The 23302-nt window shown below is 36.4% G+C and overlaps 1 protein-coding gene across 4 annotated transcripts in view; it reads left to right on the forward strand.

The window, feature by feature from the left end:
- AKAP6 (A-kinase anchoring protein 6) overlaps positions 1-23302 on the forward strand; it is a 272762-nt gene that overhangs the window by 40792 nt on the left and 208668 nt on the right. For all 4 annotated transcript variants that reach the window (XM_042047594.1, XM_042047595.1, XM_042047593.1 and 1 more), the window contains exon 2: positions 10901-11258. In XM_042047594.1, coding sequence (XP_041903528.1) covers positions 10935-11258 — 324 coding nt within the window. In that variant the 5' untranslated portion in view covers positions 10901-10934. The remainder of the gene's footprint in view (positions 1-10900; positions 11259-23302) is intronic.

The raw sequence follows: 23302 nt of genomic DNA on the forward strand, positions 1-23302 counted from the left end.
TCCTTCCTTCCTTCCTTCCTTCCTTCCTTCCTTCCTTCCTTCCTTCCTTCCGTCATTCATTCCTTCCGTCATTCCTTCCGTCATTCCTTCCGTCATTCTTCCATTGTAAAATATTGTTCTAGGTGAACAAAGATGCTTCCTTTTTTTTTCCTCAGGGACTGTGCTTTGAGTAATATGTGTCAGCACTATACTTTCTCTCTGGAACATGTATAATATCTAAGATTTGTACAGAGCTACTGCAAGCATCAGTATTACTTCTGAACTACTAATATTATAAATATTATGTCAACACCTTTTACCTAGTTAAAGTTTTGAAGAAATAATTTTGTACCGTGAATTTTCAGAACCATCAAAACTTTTACTCCTCTTCTAGCTTAACTTAATTTTGGTGTACCTGATCAAATTTATGGCAAAAGAAAGCAGTGTTATGTATGAGAATTACTTAAAAGGGTAAAAACATTTGTGCCTTAATTTTATGTGTTCAGTTGAAGAACCCCTTAAATCCTGCTTTCTTATTTGTTTCATTTTATTTACTTCCATGAAATTGATCTTAGTTAAATGGTAATTAAAGAGAAATCAGAATCAGAGTTACTTATCTCAGGAGATGCAGTCTGTAACAGTGTTGGTGAATAGTAAATATTATGTACTTCTGTACTCATAAAAGTGTATGAGAAGAAAATTTGAGAGCATTTGTTACTGAAAATTTTCTTGGCCACTATCAGTGTTGTTGAAACTGATTTTGAATTTAAGAACAAAGTTCTGCAATGCCAATATTTTTAAATTTGGCTAGAGTTCAGATGCAAAATGAAGTTAGAAACATGCTTGAATATTGTTTAGAGATGCTTTTGATACTGTTGATCATAGTTTTCTTTCAACAACCCCAGGTGGTGCTTAAGGCTGGGGGCAGAGTGGCTGGAAAGCTGCCCAGCAGAAAAGGACGTGGGGGTGCTGGTTGGAGCAGCTGAACATGAGCCAGTGTGTGCCCAGGTGGCCAAGAAGGCCAGTGGCATCCAAGCCTCTATAAGAAATAATGTGTCCAGCAGGACCAGGACAGTGATTGTCCCCCTGTACTGGACACTGGTGAGGCCACATCTCGAATCCTGTGTTCAGTTCTGGGCCCCTCACAACAGGAAAGACATTGAGGTGCTGGTGTGTGTCCAGAGCGGGGCAGTGGGGCTGCTGAAGGGTCCAGAGCACAAGTCTGATGAGCAGCTGAGGGAGCTGGCATTGCTAAGCCTGGTGAAAAGGAGGTTCAGAGGGGACCTTATTGGTCTCTACAAATACCTGAAATGAGGTGGTTGTCAGTCTCTTCTCCCAGGTAACAAGTGACAGGATGAAAGGAAATGGTCTCAAGTTGCTCCAGGGAGGTTTAGATTAGATATTAGGAAAAAATCCTTCATGGAAAGGGTTGTCAACATTGCCACAGAAGTGGTGGAGTCACTCTCTCTGGAAGTGTTCAAAAAACCTGTGGATATGCCACTGGAGGATGTGATTTATTGGTGAACACAGTCAGGTTCTAGGTTTACAGTTGCACTTGATGATATCAGAGGTCTTTCCCAGCCTTAACGATTCTATCATTCCATGATTCTAAAGCAACTCTATTCATTATCTTTGGTCATGGTGCCAATTGACTGGTTACTCAACAGGACTGGATATCTATTTTTGGGTGACCAGTAAGTCCACATCTAGTGGCAGGATTTTATCCACATCGTGATTGAGGAGGAAAGAATTTGCAAAATAGTGAAGCCATGGTTCGTCCTTGTAGTACATCAAGTGTCTTATTTTAATGTATATTAAAAATTATTCCCCAAAATAAAGAAACCATTTTACAATGCACTATTACTGTGATAACTGAATGTCTGAAACAACTGAATGCACACATTTGATAGTGTATTATTGATACGAGACACTACCATAAACCAAAACAGTATAGCAGAACCTTTCATGAGCATGACTCAGTACAAAAAACCAGCTTGCACTCCAAAGAACTTAGTCTATTTCTGTGAATCCCCAAATTGAGAAAAAAAGCAATTACTATGGTGTTCTTCTAAAGAAGACCTGAGAAAATATTATATTTCACAGCTAAATTATTTATAGTAAACTTTACATGATAGTGAGAATTTACAGGACCAGCTAGTCATAGAGTGTTTTGTCTCATATAACACGGAATACTGCTGTTCAGAAGGGCTCTCTGGTCTCAGCTGCATTGTGCGTCATTCCAAAAAGTAGGAGTTTCTTCAAAAGTCTGTCTTTATTATCATAAAATTGTGAAAATTTAGTGTAACAAAACTAGTTTCAGAAATGACAGAATGTCTTGTGGCTATTTTGACCTATTTTATCATTAGGATTGGGGTTGGGGCAATTTAAATGCCTCAAGTTTCACCGTTGGGTCTGACATGCTAATATTGTGCCCTGTAGAAGTCTGCAGGTAGATTGTTGTTGGTTTGGGGTTTTTTTAATAATGTTCATACTGACTGACAGAACATCCAGTATTGCAGTACCTGTAACATATTTAAGGAAGAAGCTGAAATTATGGTCTTTCAGCTAGAGAAAGATGTGAGACTTGCACGGCAGGGAGACATTGGCTGTGGCTGACATACTTTGTCTAGTACATGTGAGGAAGTTCTTCTTATCTGACCTTTTATGAGGTCGTATTGCTCTTGATACAAGTAATTAATTTCTTATAATCAACTTCTATAATAAAAAGGAATAAGCTCATTTAGCCCCTGGAAATTTTTCCCTGAAACAATGTTAAGATTTCTCCTAAGTGATTAGCATTTATTTGCAATGAAACTAGAGTGTGAAATTGAAGTGAAACATTATTTTTATTTGCCCTAACTTTGAGCTAAGAGTTGCAGCAGTTTCTTTCATTCTGCTGTGATAGGAAAAATCCTGAAAATACTGATTTTGAGGTAACATCTGGGAAAAAGAACCGGACTGGTTGGAAATATTCATTGAAATTTGTTTTCATCAAAACACTGTGTTTTTTAACTGCCATTATTTGCTGGTTTTTTTTTTAATTATTATTTTTTATTTTCTGTTTTGGAGGAGAAAAGGAAGATTTAAAAAAAAAAAAGGTCAGAAAAAACCAAACTAAAATTACAACTGGCAACAAGTGACAACCAAGAAAAATCTCACCTATTTTTTTCTGAAAAATTTTAAAAGCTATGTAATTGATCTAAGAATTCAAAGAGGTTATTTATAGGAAATTTTCGGTATAGGATTTTCCTGTCTCGAATTTGTAAGCTCAGACCAGTGTTGCAGAATGAATTAACCTTCATGTAAAAATACCCTGTTCCCAGCCACCAGATAAATATATAATTACAGAAGCAAACTTGAACTTGGGTTCTGTGAGTGATAAGATATTTTCAGGTAGCTGAAACTAAATAAGGCGTTTTTTTATATTACTAGATGTTGAGTGTTTTCATAACATTGAAATGAGGAAGTTTCCTTTAATGCACAATTCAAATAAAATTTAGTGTTGCAAAACAAGTGGGCTTTCACATTTTGCAGCATCAGCTCCTAGAGAGCTACTTGTGTCTAAGCTAGCTGTGTCTAAAGAGAATTAAGAGCAATCCTGCTTGGAGCAAGAAAAGTTTATTACTGACCTCCTGCACCACTTACTTGGTGGAACGCTGGTACCCATGAGTGGATGAGAATTTCAAGAAAGTGACACATACAGATGTGAAAGGAAATGCAATGTTTGTTACTTTTTTCTTTTAGGGCGTGGAAATAATCTGTTTGGTATTTTGATGGTGGATGACTTCTCAGAAGAATTTCTTAGTGACTAAGGTGTTTAAGATCATGGACGTACAAATGCATTGAAACAATTGTGGATCTTTCTGCTCTCCTACCTGCCTGGTTATGAGTCAGATTTGGTAGGCAGTCAAGGACCCTCTGGTGTATACACTCAAGTGAATAATCAGATCCTCTTTTGAAACAGAGTGTTCTCACTTATATCTCACTGTTTCTGTCTGTACTGAAAGACCATTTTAAATCCAGATTAGTATTCAGCCAAGCCTAATCTTCATTTTGCTATCTTCCAATTTAAAAGATGTTTCACACTATCTCTTTGGAGAAAAATTTTGGAACAAGACACCGCCTTCTTACTAGAATAGTTATTTTTCATCCTTCACCATCTGACTTTTGTAGCTGAAGGGAAAAACTATTTTATGTTTGCAAATGTTTTGCTCGCTCTTAGTCACTAGAATGACAAAAATGGCTTTATCCAGGGAAGCTAAAACAACCTGCCCAAAAACACAAATCAAAAAAACCAACAAAAACCCACTCACGTGTATGCTGAAAAATCAGCATATAAAAGTTGCCACTATGTACTGCTGGCTTTCTGGAGTGAAAATTAGGACAACAAAAGCCTAAGGTGGTGTAGCTCAGTTAGCTAATGAAGGGTGCTGAAGTAATGATGAGTTAATATGAAACAGCTAATTTGTCTTTGTCAATTTTAATGCTAATCTTTTTGTACCACATCATCTCCCAGACACTGTTACTCACTGCAGGGCAAACCTGCACTGAGTTAGAAGGACCAGAAAACACAACTGCTCATCACAATATGTTTGACTCTCTGAATACTTTCCTCTGTCTGTATGAGTCTGGCACTACACAATTGTTTTCAATGTCTGTACATGTTGTAGTGTAGAATTTTTTTCTCATGTACCTCACAGCAGTTGTCTAATGGGATCATTTCCAGCTAGTCTCCCTGCTTTTTTATAACTGAGAACATAAAATTATATGAGCTGGGAGCATATAAATTTAATGCACTCTTTTGGGCAAGACTTCACTTTTTTGTTGATGGACTGGTTTTTTTTTCATGCACATATCTTAATATTTGTCTGTACTAAGTTTAATCATATATGTTATTGCTCAATTTTTTTGCCTTGTGACATCTTTCATTTACTCAGCATTTCTATTTGTCCCAAGTATTTCAATACCTTCCTTCTTATACCATGGCTATTTAGATTCATTTAGCCTTTGGCATTGGATCTTGTCAAAAGCATTTTGTTGGAAAACACCAATAATATGCTTTTCAAAAGCAGCAGGGGGTCTTCCTCTAAAAAATGGTGTTGCCTCATTCTGCTACAGTTTCTACTAGTTTTCATGATATAAACATCATGTGAAAGGATCTGCAGAGCCTTTCCTTACAATCTAATATCCTAAGAACCAAAAGAAGTTACATATGAAGACCATGCACACCACAACCATCAATTTGCCTATTTTACCAGTGGCTTCTTGCAGGTTGCCTGGGTGTCTAATGCCTAGACCTTATGGACTATTGGTTTGTTTCACAGTCTCTCCTGCTAGGCCATCAGTTTCAGACAGATCCTTTGCTAAATCCTCCAGTAGAATTTCCGCTTTCCCTGATTTGCCACAGTAATTTCCAATTTCTGGCTGAACACTTGCCTTTTAAGTTCCACATTTTCCTTCACCTTGTATTAGAAAGAGAAACAGTAGATAGCAAAGAGTATGTTGGGTCATTGCAGTGTCCTCTGATTTATTCACATAGACAGGAACTCGAACATCCATGGTCGGATTTCCACTGTTAAAAATTGGTGGTCTGGCTTTGCTTCCATTAAAGCCTTGGGAGCAGACTTTTTAATGGACTTCAAATCAGTCACATTAAAAATTGTAATCATGATTCATGTTGGTGTTCAGGTTTAATATTGGAATTACTGTGCAAGCCTCTTTGGTCTATATCCTCAAGGAACTGAGGCACCATCTTATTCCCTATCAGATATACTTTCTAAGAATCTCACATATGAAATTGGAGGCCAAGCAGTCCTAAATGAAAAATTATCCAAATTGTTCAGAATTTTGAATGTAATAATAAGATAATTGCAAAGGAGTAATTTTTGAAGGAATGATGTGAATAGAAAAACCTAAATTGGGTCCATTACAATTCAGCTCTTTCAAAGCTTTTTGAAATTTATTTCTTAAATCATATAGCAAATCAGCAGCAGGATCAGTGTAGCATGGATAGTGTTACTGTAATATTAAATTCAGTTTGCTCTATATGTTACTGACATGATATATTTCAGGTTTTTTGTGTACTGACATAGTTTATCTTTGCAGTTGATACAGTTAATTACATTTTCAAGGAAAAGTATAATGAGCTTTATAACTTGGCAGAGAATTCCTAAGACTACTGAAATGGAAAAGACATTATAATATAAGTTGCCTGTGTAAGACATTCATTTTCACTGTATCTATTCAAGAAAATTTGGCATCAATGAACTCATAAAATCTGATGTTAAAATTTACATTATTAGACTTCAAAGTCAGCAAGCAGACAAAATTATTTAGTCATGGAGTTTCTCTGGGTTTTTTGTGGCATTTTTGAGATTGAAATAAATTGTTTACTTGACAGACAGGTGGCTGTAAAGTGATTACAGCTGATTTTAACAATATGTGACAGTAAGGGAAATTAGAGCTCATTAACATTCATTAGACCCAGTGTCTGCACCACTGATCAATGACTGGACTACTCCATGGCTTAAAATGCTTAATGATTCTTTGTTTGACAGGAACTAACTGCTACTGGAGGAAAATGTGGATGATCTGATAGCTGGCAGAGTGAATGTGGCCTGCACTTTATAAACGGAGGAAATGTGAACAACTGGGGAGCAGAATGAGTGCGAGAAGCCTTTCAAGGCTTGTGGTGATTGATAAACTATATTATGGTTGGCACAGACATTCTATGTTCTGCATAAGAGTGTTAGCATCTGACTGAGCAGAAAAGCAGGGGAAAGTGAGATTGTCTGTGTGATTAGGTGAAGGTAATCAGCCATCTGTTAGGCATAATGCACTTACTAAAGATGAAGATAGAAAGCATATGTGTGCTTGTGCTTACACAGGATCTCTAACCTTTTATACCAGTATCCATGACAATATAAGACTGTATATAAAGAATTAACACAAGGCAAAAAAATATGCTCGATTCATCTATTTTTTTTCTCCCACCAGAAGGAATGCAAGCTGGTAGCTGCGTTGTGTAGTTCTTAAATGTGTCCTTCAGCAGACTGAAAGAGTAGCTTTTGAAGCGGCAGAAATAAATAATTTGAGGAGTATTTTTAGAAATAATGGTATCATAACTCGCGGTCTGATTGTGACAATAAAAATAAAGTTATGCCCTGCAAATGTTGAAAGATGAACCTTTTATTGATCAGGATATTTGACATTGCATTTTCATCTGTTCACCTGCAAATTTAAAATCAGCTGGTTTGTACAACTATTCTGGGTACAGAAAAGGCTTGGTTTAGAAGAAAGCTGAAATGTGATTTAGTACGGCTTACCCACCTAAAACTGTTATTGATGCTACCAGGATTTTTCTGATGTAGAAAAGGAGACTGAGCACAGCTTTTAAGTTTCATTAAAAAATTTTGGCAGCGATAGAGGTCCTGCTTAGAAACAAAATAATCCCTTCTTTACCTCATTGCAAAAATTATTTTTGCAAGGTATAAAGATTGCCTCGAAAAAATTTATTCAATTTTAATATGTGTTCTAGCACTTATTGTAGTGGTTTACAATTCACAATTTGTACATCCTACAAAATCTGGAAAAACAAAATTCTCCAGAAATATAACAAAATTTAAGGCCAGCATTTACATCATAAATATCAATATATGACCCCAAAGTATTGTTTAACTTGATCATCCCTTCTTATCCCGTTTTTTTTAGCAGATGTTTTAAGTCTGCTATGCGACAGCTTGCTACATTGTTCTTAAATACCCTTTTCGAATTTAAAATTAAAATTGGTTTTACTAAAATTTATCGTACGTCCCTTATGGTACGTTATGCAAATAGTGGAACTGATGGGGATTTCCATGCTCTATCTTGCTGGTTGTACCTTCCATATTTCAGTATGAAATTGTTCTAAATATTGGAGGAGAAAGGATACAGCTAGAGGACAGTAGATGCAACTGCCCCTATGAGAATGGAGTGGAGAATAGACAATTGGGTCCTCTTCAGTGGCTGGTGGCTTCACAAAACTTCATGAATACAAGGCTTGCACGTGGTCAGTAATCCAAAAGGCAGAACTTCTGATCAAGAGTGTTTCGGCAAGTTTTATGACTCCTAAATTGCGTAAAATAGATGTGTCTATGAGGTTGGCTGCTGCTGCTGGGCCTTGTTGTTTGCTACTTCGTACTTCAACATCAGAATTTTGTAAAAACACCTCTGCACTGGGGATTTTCCTATTTTCCTGCCATACGCAGGGCATGCCGGTGCCCGCAGGGTGCCCTCCCCGCGCCCTGTCCGCGCCGGCGGGACGAGGCAGAGCTGCCGCTGCTGCTTCGCTCCCGGGGCAGAGGCGCTGCTGCGGGCGGGAGGTGACGCGGAGCTTTCGGTTTCTCCGGTGATTTTAGGAGCTCAAGTGTGACCGCCCTCCTTCAGTGCCAGTGTTCTTGGAGAGCGCAGGAGGATCTTTCTTTTGTCCTTCCTCGCAGCGTAGCTGGATGATGATGCTTTTTTATTCTGCCAAGAATCAGTTTAAAGAAATCTGTGTCCTAGTGTTTGGATTCAGTCATTTCCAGCTGCAAGTTTCTCCTTTCAAGCATTTGTGAGCTTTTTAAAGCTTTCACAGGCCTTACTAATTCGTATCCACAGAGTATTTTATTACATTTGCAGAATTTTAATTTTTTTTTTTTTTTTAAGAATGTGAAAAGAATTATTTATTTTAAAATTTCTCCACATATTCTTAATTGAAGCGTTGCAACTTCTTCTGATCTGGCAGAAAGGAAAGAATTTAAAGGACTTGACTGTAAGAGCTACTAGGATTAAGGAGGCATTAGCTGTAATGCTGGAGAGCCACTCTTAGAGAGTCAAGCACATCGTAACAAAAAACAGGTCAGCAGGTTCCTAATGGTTGCTAATTGCACACTCAGTGTGTGAAAGCTAGACGTGCACTCTGCATGCAGCATGGGCTAGCTTTTGTTTGCTTCTGCAGGAGCATGTTTTCATTTCTGTTTGCTAATTGCTTTACTAGAGCTGAGTCATACTGCAAAACTCTGTAAGAGTGCCAGGGGTTATTTTATGTGAAAAACTACGAAGCAAGCACTGCTCTTCCTGCGCTTTGGTATCATTTAGTGATTCACAACCAACTGTTTTGCTGATCGACATGTTTAACAATAAACATGCAGAAACAAGGACCACATGTGTTTCACCAAAATTTCGTTTTCAGGAGGAAATATTGTAAAAAAAATGTTTTAAATATTGAGATCGTTTTGGCTGTTAGAACAGATGAATTCTATGCTTTAGAACTGGGGCTATGATCAGCAGTGTCTAAGACAAAAATGTTACTACACTGATTTTTCTAACAGTATATGTTGAGTATATCTGGCACCAGAGTTTAAGCTGAAAAATGTAGGCAATGTAGAGAGATGAACTTAAAAAATACTCAGCTCCCTGAAATGTTAATTTCATCTGGCCCTGCTGCAGAACTTTTTATTTAACACCATTTAATTTGGAATTTTTCAAACTTTGAACTAAAAGACTTGGAAATTTTACAGCAGGCACTGAAAATATTTGCATTCTTCTTTCATTCCCTTTGCTTGATTGCACTGATAGAAAATTTTGTTCTGAAGTGCCAAATTAATATTTAGTAATAATATTTAGCATAATTTAAATATATTGTTTTGTGAACATGTAGATGTGCAAACGCTGATTTACTAGGTAGTGGAGGGGTAGGAAATAAAATCAAATTAACATAAAATATAAAATTTTTGTCCTTCCTGGCTATGATAAGTGAAATTGTCACTGGGTACTTTGATACTCTCACTGCCTGCAGGAGTAGTCTTTAGATGCTGAGACTCCGCGTGAAATATTTAGGAATATAACTCAGTAGTCAAGTATAGTTGATTTAATAGTGAAAGGCACTGTTTTTTCTACAATCTTATAGCTTTTGTGTTAAGTAAGTAAAGTTGTTTTGGGTTGGTTTTTTTTTGGTTGCTTGTTTTTGGTTTTGTGGTTTTTTTGGTTTTTTTTTTTGTTTTTCTTTGTTTTTTTGGGTTTTTTTTTAAATGCATAGGGTTTATGGCAGCCTTCTTCTTGTGTAGGACACATGTAAGTAGAACACACAGAAGAAGAGGTACAAAGTAAAATGTTTCACTTATTTACATTTTCCAGTGGACCTCATAAGTGTATATTGATGACACAGAACTTGGGCTTCCATAAAGACACTTTGTAAAATGGTGTTTTAATTTTCGGTATATATTTTCATATTTGGGATTATTATATCTACATTTTGCTAGTGTTGTTGCTTATTGCAACTGTTCTTAATCTAACAAAACGACCAGAATTTAAAATTCAAAATGAAAATCAATAAATCAACCAAGTGTCCTCAATAAGTGCTTCAAGTTTGCCTGCAAATTTTTTGTTGTACATGATCAATAGTAGAGTTGGAAATTTAAATAAATCTTGAAATAGTCTGTGTTTAGTCTCAAATTTCAGGCCAAGGAATATGTTCCAATATGTACTAGCTTACAAATACCAGTTTTGTATTAACTTGTGGAGTTCAGCAAAGTTCTGCTGACTTTGTCAATGCTCATTTATTTGTATTGCAGTTGTAGAAAATCAGAATGTATTTTTCATTAATGAAAACTACAGTTTCCAAGGCGATTGGAAATTAGATGAGAAATTACAATTGGAAATGGCTATGAGAGAAGTGCAGTATTCGTTATTTTTCTCGTGCAAAGGCCTTGTTTGTTCAAATAAAAAAAGTTATTTTGAAAAAATCTATTCAGCCTTGAACTTCCAGTATAAATTTTTAGGGTGAAGAATTTATTTAGATGTGCAATACATCTCAGACATTATCATTTACTCCTTGTCTTTGAATACTTTGTTGCTAAATTTGGTCTTAAAACAGCAGCGTGTTTTCTTTTTATCTTTGCAGCTATTTTTGAAAGAAGTATGGTTTAGACTTTCACATGTTAGCCATGGATGTAGCACTTTCTCCCATGAGAACACAAGAACTGGATCCGATGCCATCTGATGCCTCTCCCATGCTCATAAACATGACTCCTACAGTGGAACAAGATGGGGAAGGGGATGTCATGAAGGACCTTGACTCTGGCCAGCAGTATGAAAAGCCTCCTCCTCTACACACTGGGGCTGATTGGAAGATTGTCCTCCACTTGCCAGAAATTGAGACCTGGCTTCGGATGACATCTGAAAGAGTCAGGGATCTGACCTACTCGGTCCAGCAGGACTCGGATAGCAAGCATGTGGATGTGCATCTCGTACAGCTGAAGGTATGATGAAATTTATATTACAGACTTCTCAGTGAAGGTGTCTCAATCAACTCTGCCATTAGTAAAATAAACAAAAGGGCTTTTCCTAACTGCTGAAGTGTGTCTGACAGCCTGTGTTAAAAAGTGAATCAATCCTTTTAAGGGAGATAATAGAAACCACTTAATTATCAGATTTTTTTCAATGTTATTTGCTCATCACTTAATTCAACAGTCATAACCACATTCATGAACATACTCACACTCCAAAAGTAGGTAATAAAACAGTAGCAGTAACCTGACTGGACATCTCACAGGTGCCCAGAAATATTCCCAGTGATTTTAATGGGCTTCTATACCTAAAACTCCCAAATAAAAGTCCAACAAAATTCCAACAGAGGCACTCATTTGAAAAATATGCAAGTTTCAGAGGTAGTAGGATACACATGTGATCTAATGTCTGGCCTTTCAGTTATGGAAAGATCACATTGAAGTCTGAATTCAGGTAGAACTGCATTAAAAATTTTAAATATTAAAAAGTTTTTCTCAGATTTTTTTCAGATCAGAGACTTGGTGAGAAATATGAAGTGATGAGAGTTGAACAGTAAAAACCAGTAAATCAACATTTTTCCTTTCTTTTTCCAGCAAGAAAATGCATTATCAAGACTGGAATTTGTCTCCCAAAACCGTGGGTTTTTTTAAGCTTTAAGAGCAACAATCTCCTTCCAACCCAATGATTGAACTCAAGTTTCTTTAAACAATTATCTCCGTCTTGGTCCCAGATCTAATTTTTGCTAAATCATTAAAGTTATTAAGGAAATTCAAGGCAATGTTCAAATAATTAGTGCCTGGGACCGTAAGTGTATGTTCATTTGCACGGCCTGGTTTGCTGCAGCAGATGAGGCACGCTTTTGAAAGGCGGCAATCTCCAAAAATAGCACAAACGTTATCTCTTCAGACTGAGCTGTCTTCTGAGTTGCATTCTGAGGCCTGTTTATGTGAACATAGTCTTCCTTCATACTCAGTGCAATGGTATTTTATTTGTGTTTATTTTAGGACTGGACCTGCAAGCTGTCTTAAAATACAACACTGTATACTAACACTGACCAGGGTGATTGTACCGTAATCAGTCCTAAGCAAATAGAGAGTTGATCTTGATTTTTTAAGGGTCCCAACATTTTTCTAAAAAATTTAGGGTAGACATTGCCAGCTTTTGACAAAATCTGCAATGTGCAGTAAATTTTTAGCAGATCCTGTGAAAAGGTATTTCTGCAGTCAGACTTGGGAAATCTTGCTGGACTTGGTGCTAGTTCTGATCTGGAATTGCTTGTGTCTGTATTAGTGCAGCTCTGAGCTGAAACTGAAGGTCTGTGGAGCTTGTGGGTGGTGTTTGCACCCAGCTTTGGGCTGGTTCAGAGCACAAGCAGAACTGCTTACGAAATGAGAATATTCTGTACATACAGCTCACCCCCATAAGTCCACTAATACATTTTATTTATAAATGGAAGTCAGTGAATGGATAGCATTCCTCATGGCTTTTCTTCTTTTTAGAGTTTATTTGTGAAGTCACACGAGTCAATGGGAGTTCATAAAATACTTTCCTAAGGGTTTTGTCTATGTAAACAAATGAAGCAAAGTTTTAACAAGCACATTAGGAATACAGACCCTCTGTAACCTGCTGACCTTTAAATCTGTATACAGACAAAAAGAAATATAACTGTAGAAACGAGTGTTGTGAAATTATTTTATATAGTATAATATAATACAGACTTTAGATGTATTTTGAATAGTTTATCTACTATGTAACTAATGAAACCTAAGCAAAAGCCAAAACAAAACAAAAAAATCCAAACCAAACAAAAACCCAACTATAACTTCATACAGATATTTTTTTTTCTTCTGTCCTCTGATAATATTCCTGAGGGGCTGCTTCCAAATGATGTGTGTCCTTCTGCAACTGTTGTGCCCAGGCTTGATAGTGTGAAGCTTGACTGTTGCTGTGGAGACTGGAAAAAGTGTTTCACATATCTCTCAAACAAAACCTACCAGTTTAGTATTTTCTTTTTTTCCAAACCAGCAGGAGATGGTTGATTCAAGTTCATCTTGTAATTCACTCTAGTTCCCAATTGCCTTTCCCACAATATGTTTTTTTCACCTCACTCTTGCCCATTTTATCTGTGAAATTATACATGTAGGATTTTACCTTTGTCCATTATTAAACTTTTTTTATTTTATCTCATTCCACATCTCCTCCAAGCCCATTAATTGTTTTCATCTGCAAATTTAAGAAGTCTTCTTTCTGGTCTTTTGTCCAAATCATAATGAGAAAAATGAGTTATACAGACTCTGGATAAAAGTGTATAACATAATGGCTTCTGAATATAATTTTCAAAATGCAAATGTAGCAGTAAGACAAGCAATTTTTCATTTTCTTGTAGTTTTTTTTCCTCAGCCAGGAGATGTCTGATTCCATTTTCATGAAGCTTTCTATTTGTTTTGGTTGCTTAGAGTTGATTTCCTTCCTCTGGCTGTCAGTTGGCTTGTGGTGATAAGAGTGGTTTGAGGATCCGGGCCATAGCAGACTCTTTATATTATTCCTTGGAAAAATTGCTCAGCACACAGATCATCTCTTTCTCTTGTGAAAATTTTCTCAGTATCTCAGTTGCAGATCTATCTGTGCTTCTGCTCTTTCTGTAATCAAGAACATTGCTTCTTTATTGTGGCTTGTTCCCTAGGGATTTTGGTGTTTGCTGCTAGTCTCTTTCCGTGCTACATGAATTAGGGTTTTACTAACCACCACTGATCCTTTGAAAATACTTGTCTCACTTTTGCAATGTCCTTTCTCAGAACTAGCCACATAGCATGAGTGGGAGGTTTTCCTTATATTGTCCCTTGGGAAATTTCCTGGAAAGCTCAGCTTCACATGAGTGCTCCAGGAAGATAGTTGAAACGTAACTCTTCTGATTCCAGAACGCCCTATTTTAGTCATTCATCTGGCATCACTCTGAACTCAAGCTGTTCTGTGATACATTTGCATCTCTCTAACACATTCAGTGTAGCTGTTATCAATTGCAAATATTGTAAAAGAGATTAAAAAAATTATGTTTTTGCAACAAGAATTTATAGAAGTGCTCTCTTTGTCCTTGTATTGTCTTAAACAGTTGAGATGCTTTCATGATCCATTTAGTTTTTTATATTTTTAATAAAATATATTTGCTTTTACAGCAAAATCTTTCTTGGAATCCTTCTGAGGTATAACCTGGATTCTTCTGCTTTATATTATATCCCTTAACTCTCACAAGGAAGGGTCTACTGTTTCAAATGATTGATAACTGCTTTCCATCTTTTTGAAAAAAAAGGTAACTTGGGATGACCTAGTATAACCTTCTGTATCTGAGGTGTCTGTTAATTTCTAACTTATTTTGGAGTAAAGCACTCCATCACTTCTTTGTGACTTAAATATCTGAACCATATATTATATATTGACATCGAAACAAACACAATTTATGCTGTGATAGTGTCTCTTTTGCAGACCATAGATGTTTTCTCTCTTTCCAAGTAGAGAGATTTCAGTCATCTTTTTCCAGGATACCTGGGTCCGTCTCAAACATCTCTTGACTGGATCTCTCGTCTTTTCTCTTGACTCCTACCAAAAAAATTTCATGAATTTTGGATAGAGATCAAATATCATGTAACCATTATCCTTTCACTATCTCTGTTTCTATGTTTTGAGGGACACAGAATTTTTAGTTGCTCTTTTTCCTTGAATTTAAATTTTGGGTAAGAGGAGAGTGTGAGAAATTATCAAAACAAGATATTAAAGTGTATTAAACTCTAATATATCTGCAGTTAGATACAGGTTATTCCTTTCTTCATTACATTGTGAGCATTTTGAAGAAATGTAAAACCCAGGGTAGAGTAGATACCTTTCTCATTCCCTCCTCTTTAATTAGCTTTTTCTAATCTTCTGAGTAGTTTAGTTTAGTAGGCCTACATATTTAAATTTTCACTCTTCTCCTGTGGCCTGAGCATACTCCTTGATTTGGAAAACGTCAAAATGGAAATAATGTAATAGCAGAAATTAATCTGTGTTTCTCAAGTTCTATCTGGTCAAACAATCCATTGCTTAGAAACCTTCTAACATGTCTGGCAATTCTACAGTCTTGCTCAGATGGAAGTTTTTTGGAAAAAAATGTGGCTTGTTTACCACATCTTAATGTGCTTTACTACAATAATAGCACACCTGTAAAAGTTGTCTTGGTTTTGTAGCTGTTAGGCTAACCTCTCTTCTGTCTAAGAGAAGAAAAATCACTTTTTCCACACCCCTCAAAAATTGCCCTAATCCCTTGCTATGTGTTGTCAAACAAACAGAGGCTAGTGCTCCCTTCTGTGCAGAGTGCAATCCTGGATGTGTTGGACATGCTGCTCACTTGCCTACCAGGTCAGTGCCTCCAATGAGGAAAGTGATGATCAAGTCAATTTTCTAGGTACTAATTAAGTTTAGAAATTAGGTACAAAGTTGTTTGTAAGGATTTATGGTAGTCTGAGTTCAAAAATGCAAAATTTTCGGCAGCAGAATACTTTCACTGAAATGAGCAACAGGGGTATTCTTGTGGTATTTAGACATCTACAAACTAATTGGCAACTGAGCAAGATGATGCAGGGCTGTGCTTTGTCTGAACACAGAAAGAGCATATGTATTTTACTGGAGATTCAGCTGCCTTCGAAAGAAAGCGGGATCAAATTAAGATAGAAGGCTGCTGGTTAGAATAAAATAAGAAGCTCCAAGAATTGGGAGCTAATAAAAAGTGGAAAAAATTGAGAAGCAATGAGAAATTCCTATCTGTTTCTGAGTAGAGAAGAGAGTACTACTTTGGTTAGTCTGCTGTTATGTATGTGTCAGGGGAATAAAAATAGCTAAAAGCTGGAGCAGACTAAACTGGTAACCCCAGTGATAATGGAAGATCTGGCTTGCATAATTTATCAGGATAAATGAATAATTAATAAATGTTGCAGACAGCATTCTGGACTCTTTTAAGCTTGGACTCTCTTTCTGAAGAGCCAGGAAAGGTGACCAATAAAAATTGTCGGAATTAGTGTTCTTGTGATAAAGGGATTTGCATATTCCTTGGAGAGGTAGGACATCAGCACTGGATATTCCTTCTGGGCTTGTGCAAAACAGATTAAAAAAAAATAAAGAAAAAAGGAAAGGCATATGTTGCCTGATAGACTCATTTGAGGTCCATGTACATGGCCGTTGGAAAGGAATTTTGAACAATGTGTGAAGTATCTGAGCCCTCCCCTTAATGCAAGGGACAATATGAACACCTCCTTTAATCAGCTAGAGTTTCTACAAAGCAAACCACTAATGACACACTGAGCAAAAATTCTGCAACCTGTGACATTACTTCCAAGGATAGAGATGCATTCATTAGTTCTGAGTGACGTATTTGGACATAGAAGGGTGATGTGTAATTCAGGGACATTGTAGATAGGAGTACAGTAGCATCTGCAATGCTGTGGAGGTCTTAAGGTTGTCCTAAAATAGACATTTGGATTGTTCCGCAGTCAGGAGACTTGGAAGAAGAAAGGTGAATATTTGTCTGTGATGAGGAAAAAAGTGGGTCTTCTGCCACTCTCAGTTTCTTCTAGTTCTAAAATAAAAGCTCTGCAAAATCTCACTTTCATTTGGATATTTACACTTTTGAAATATATACTTATTCCAAAATTTCTCTTTTACATGTCAGCAATACATGAATGCATGTAAATGCACTTCGACCCAACACAATTATTATTTCTTCCTCTCCTCTCTCCATATTACTTTACATTAAAATATGGTAATACAGGCTGTAGAAAATGAACTAATAGGCTCTACCAACAGTCTCTGGAGAAATATTAAAGTGACTATAAGATTCCAGCACAGATGGTACTTATTACAGTCTCCTCTAGCCTATATCCTAGTCTGACTCAAATACAAATGTTTACTGGATACAATGCTGCAATGATACAAATAGTTTTCATTATGAGGAAAAATTCTGTATGTCAAGTCATCGTGTAAATTCATTAACAAAAATATTTGCTGAGAGAATGTATTTTGTTATTTTGTATTTGTGTATGTGATGATAATAACACATACTGATGTTCAGATTTCCTGGAAAACCCTACGTTAAAACTATTCCAATGGTGTGAGTAAGATTTAGTGTTGTCAAATTTTAAAATGACAGGTCATTCACATCATATAATTATTTTTATTCAAAAGTAAGGATGCCAATGGGATTTTTTATTATGAAAGTTGTGACTTTGTTGCAAGAATTTTTTTAAATGAATATCTACGCTAATATATATGTCTGTGTAAACAAAGGCGTAAGCACAAAAGCAGTGCCACATAAATCATAGTGGTGATTTTTTTCTTGATGATTTTTTGAGTCTATATGTTATGAGGTAGGACAATATGATGTATTATAAGAGTCACCTATTTCTGATCTGCATTGTGAACTATTATGTTTATAGGTGTTTTCTTGCTTTGCATATTTCGGTATTCCGTGGATGTATTTCTTATTAGTCCTTATGCTGGCCGGGTTTGTTACATTTTCAACTTACAATTACATGTCACTTTTAATAGATATCCAAAAACTGTAATATGGCATAAGGGAGCAGTCACAGTCAGGCACAGAAAATTGCACAAAATGGAAGGAATTTTCGGTTTGTTACATTATGTTTAAAATTTCCTTATGAGCTTTCATTATGGGAGAGTTGACAGAAGAAATTTCAGGCTATTGGATGATTGCCGTCTGAATGCCAAAAATGCAACATGAATGTCTCAGTAACATAACAAACTTGCGTTTTAGTAAGAACAGGTTCTGAAAGTTAGTGATTTTTAAACATTCTTGGATATTTGCCTCTTGCATCATGTGAATTATTCCTCAGAATGAAATCCTTTTCGTAAATAACCATTAGAAACCCTGCAGTGAATTGATATGATTCCTTCATATATCAGCAAAGCAAAAAGGTTCTGTGTATTTTCCTGTGGAGAAGGCAACGTGTCTGTATAGCGACACTTATGCTTTTAATTGAAATGTTGTTGTACGCATAGCAGCCACCTTGTGACTGAGGCGTGGGAGGTGCCTTCTGGAGGATTGAGATGAAGTTCATGTGACCTTGCCTGAGCTTGATCTGTCTGCTTGGGGCAGTCTGGGAACCATACTGGACCCTGACCTTCTCTTAAGGATTGCTCTGCAGCTTGCCCTTGTTGTTTGAATCTAACAAATACAGCTGGATGGCAAGTCTGGGCAGGAGCCTGGGTTCAGGCTAGTGTCTGACTGACACTGTAGATGTAGTGATGTCATCTGATTCAGAAAAAGGTTGTAAGTAAACAAAAGATTCTTTTTTCATGGCTTGTCTAATGCTTTTTTGATTTGTATGTAAAAAAGCATTAGCAGGATTACATACATACATCCAAAAATGACTTGAAAATTTTGATGTGTTCCATTTCTCTAGTGAAATTGTGCAGAATTATAGACTGATGAACAAGTTTTCTCTTTGAACAGGAGCTGACCCATTTACAATGGACTGTGAAGAAACAGGGAGAAAAAGGAGAACAAATACCTGCCAGTTTCTCCCTGTATATGATTTCCTGGAGAAAGACAGTAGTTTTCATGTAGTCAGTTATGATTCTCTATCTTGCATTTCAAAAGATGGAGCACTTCTTTTTTTGGAAGTGTTTCCATCTCTTTTTGGAAAACACATATAATTCAAAAGGCATAAAGCAGCACTGCATTACAGCACCACTACTACAGCAATCATAGCACTCCAAAGTTCTGACAGATCATTTATAAGTTTTCACAAAATATAAAATCTACTGAATGTAGTAGTACATTGCAATTTCCCTTTCCTGCTGAGCAATGTACTTACTTTTCATAATCTGTATTAGCTGAGAAAATGTATCACAAAGATGTCTGAGCTATATTCTTTTATTCTCTTCAGTTGGCTCTGCAGCCATACATGCCCTTTGCTGTGGTTCCATACTTCAAAAGGGACTTGAAGCAAGCTTCAATACATATTCTTCTCTTTTGGTGTGGCCTTTCGTCTCTTTGTGTTGAGATGAATGCATTTGCTTGTGATAACAAACACTGCAGATATTCCACAGGCGAGAAAGCAAGTTTCTTCAGAGTAGGTTCTGTAGGTTTAATCATAGTTTATCTGCTAATGTAGAGGGAAAAGATGATTTTATATGTGCATTTCCAGTGTGACTGTGATCTGACATGATGAAATATGTTATTTTTATAACCAACAGACATATGTGGGCATATATATTCGTAAGTATATTTGTAGTACCGTAACAGAAATACAGTGCCACTGCTGCCTCAGCATTTGCATATGCACTTATTCCTCATGCATTTCTGGTTTTTCTCAAAAATTCTTCTGAATTACCTGCCCTGTAATACTAGAGCAACTATACAACAGTTCATTGTAGTGCACCTTTAATGTGTGTGAGTGTAAGACCTCTGTGTTTGCAGCTCGCCTTGAGCTTCATAGGTATTGAGGGGTTACTCTGTGTCTATATGTCTGTTTATACACTGACAGAATAAAATCTTCTGACGACAGAGTACGGTTAGTACCCTTTGGGAAGAAGTAATTATAGTCAAGGAGAAATGTTATATTTTAAATCATCCCAAGTATCTGTACTTTTGAATAAAGTATTCAAAAGACCCACCAAAATAAAGACATAGAATCATATTTTAAGACCATTAAGCTGTGTGGGGTGGGCAAAGTGGTTTATACACCACGTAATTGGCTTGTATGAAAGGTGTGGCTGACATCTCTTTCTACATCTCAGCACTGTTGAGCAGCTGAGCAGAAAAAATCATGAAATGGAAGTCTGCAAAATCATTAATGAATGATGCTCTAAAATCATAGAGCTGAGGTACTAAACTGAGCATTCTGACTTGCTCTTCCACAGTTATATTGAGGAAGCAAGCAAGGCTAGAATCCTTTTAATTAAATCCAGGATTTTTAGGCAATAAATGAATTTCACAATCTGGACATTTAAGAATATTATCAGATATTGTAAGACTCATGATAAAACAAAGGGAAGAGGGATATTTCCATGGGCAATTGTAGGATTTCTACAGACATTGTACCACTGAAGCTAGTTTATGTTTTCTTTGCTAAAGTCGTCTGCACTTCTTTCATACAGTATTTATGGGGACTTCCTGAAAGCTGAGATGCCTGGTTTAACTGTGAAGAAAAAACAGTTTGCTACACATTTGTTTATCTGTTATCAGGTACAGGATCTCTTTTTCACATGGGACTAGGATCCTAACTTGAAATAGATAATTTTGATACATTGGATTAAAATATCAACTTTTACACAGTGCATTACCAGTAAATATGGGTAACCTCCTATGTATTATTAGAAATATAAGCTTCTCTTCAAAGGGTACTTTAAGTATCCGCCTTGTTTATGAACCTAGACCAGCAGTTCAGTATGAGAGATTAAAGCAGAGGTAAATAGAAGAACACATGGGAAGGGAGCCAATCTCTTTTCTCCAACTGAACATTGCATTTCTGGTTACAAGTAGGATTGTCTGCTTTCAAAACACCTCACAAAATACTGGATGCTGTATTACTTTCAAACTTCAGGTAGAGTAAGTAGTGCTGAAAACATGGGTTTTTTTTACGACATTACAATTTAAGTTATATGCTTTTGATTTTCAGCTGAGATCTACAAGAATATCTTCCCTGTCTCAAATCTGTTCAAGATTCGTTTTTTGATCCTAATTATGAATGAAATATTTATAGTATCTCTCAATGTCTGTTTTATCTTCCTTTTTTTTTTTTTGTTTTCACACTAATGAATCGCTAAATCACCAAACTAAGCATTTGAGCAGCAAAGACTTTGTGGTGATCTCCACTGCAATTCAAATTACTGTGCTCAGGTTTGTAGTTACAGTATCTGGGTGTGATCTGTGAATTTTGACCAATTCTCAATTATTATTAGATGGATTTTCTTTGCTATTGTGTTATCTTATATTGGAGACAGCAAATCAGAATGAAAGAGCCACACCTCTAAGTTATTAAAGAGGTTGCTTGAAAATTACCAAAGAAAGACCTGTGTTGTATAGGTGTCTTACTTCTGAAAAAGACATTTTCCTCAATTCACATGAATACATGTTGGTGCAGATTGGCTTGGGACTTTTACTTGTTAGGTTGCAAATTGTGTTCTAATTGTTGGTTGCCAGCTCTATTTTCCAGCCTTTCTCCTCTGTTTTATTTACCTTTCAGCTATGTTCAGGTTCTCTCTCTCAAAGATTTTGTCTTTCAAAACCCCTATCTGATTCCTGTCCTTTTTAATTTTCTTCTTCCTGTTTGTCCCTCACTGAAGCACAATGCTGAGTCATCTGCTGCCATGCTGAATTGCTGCTTCAAAAAGCTGTGCTTTCTTTCCTAACCTGGGCCAATGTCACGCTCTGTTGAGAGAGCAGGAGCCTGACAGAGCACAGGTTTAAGAATACTTACTGCATTAAAAATTAAGGAGGGAAGTAGATGACAGCACTGTGCTCTACACATGGGCCTTACTTCTGTGTAGAGCATTTTTTTTTTGAAATCTGGTCTTGTGTAATGTCTATGACCATAAAAGGGTAAAGAAAAAAATTCAGTTTAAAGTGTATTATACCTTTTCTAGTATGCTCAAATCAATGAGTGCATAGGTTATTAGGGTGCAGGACTTGTTTTGCTTCAAACACTTTTGAATATGGTCTTGGTATGTTCCTGCAGCAATCCAGGTTGTCAGCAGCTGGCTTTGTGTTGACACACAGTCCTGCATTACTAGAATCTGACCTTCCTGATTTTATTGGAGGTTTTATTCTTAGTTTTGTTTGTTCCCTTATTAAAGGTGAAGATTCAGTTGTTATAATTGAATGAATGATGATTTTGTTGCCTTGATGATTGAATAATTTGTCCTTGAATAAGAAATACAGCTTTTAGCATTTATAGAAAGGAGGTGATTTTGGTAGTGAAATACTGCAACTGAGGAGTAACTACAAATTAGACATCTACAAGAATTTCTAGGGATTCTGCATTAAATGGGAATTATTAAATAGTTCAATTCTTCTTTGAAGACCTCACTTCATGAAACTGTTCCTGGCAAGTGGACTTTTCTCTCTTACAGAACCAGTTGTAATTGGCAAATTACCCAGTGCATGGAATTCTACTTATCAGGGCCAACCGAACAGGAGAAATAATAATAATAATAATAATAATAATAATAATAATAATAGTACAAAAAGTAAAAATCTTTGGTTTTAGTAATATAAAGAAAGCCAGGAAATGAATGGACATTTAGGATGTAGTTTTGCAAATGTTCACATAGGCAACTTTATACTCCTGGGAAGCTGCTGAACTGTATGGAACTACAGAAATGGGGAGTTTAATAACACATTTGAATGACCTTTTAACGTGTAAATAACATATTTGTAATGTTGTACTTTGTTTAGTTATTTCGGTATTTATTTCATTGTGTTTCTATTAGAAAAATTACTTTCACAGGTACAAGTTTTGTGTTGTATTGTAGGAAAATCTTTGCTATTTGTCTTCTTGGTTCACTGTATAAGACAAAATAGGTAAGTCATAAGCTTAAAAACATTACTTTGTGGGTAATTAATTGCGTTTATTATGTATGTCAATTTTCTTCTTCTTTATTTCTATCCTTACTGCATGGGCAAGAAAACTACACAAAGCATAGTGTCCTACAAAGTTAGAATTTATGTTAAAACAAGGCGAAAAAACCCCCCAACAAAACAACATGAAAACCCACATAGTCTATCCTGGGCGATAGTCTTGAGTAACATGTTTAGTAACTTCAATATTAAAAAGAGCAGTGAGACATTTCAGATCCAGAGGATTTCAGAGGCAGCAGGGTCTGCTGCAGCTGTGCTGCAGCACCATCTAGCGCTGTAGGAGCTGCCCAGCTGCTGCCCGTGCTGCTGAGGAGGGAAAAAAGAAAAAGGGAGGGATGGGAAAGGGAAAAGTTTGCTGTCATATGCACAGAACTTGGCAGCATTACAAAT

This window comes from Corvus kubaryi, unplaced genomic scaffold, assembly GCF_017639235.1.
Source record: "Corvus kubaryi isolate FWS band 111438036 unplaced genomic scaffold, C.kubaryi_AGA036_p1.0 66, whole genome shotgun sequence".
Lineage (NCBI taxonomy): Eukaryota > Metazoa > Chordata > Aves > Passeriformes > Corvidae > Corvus > Corvus kubaryi.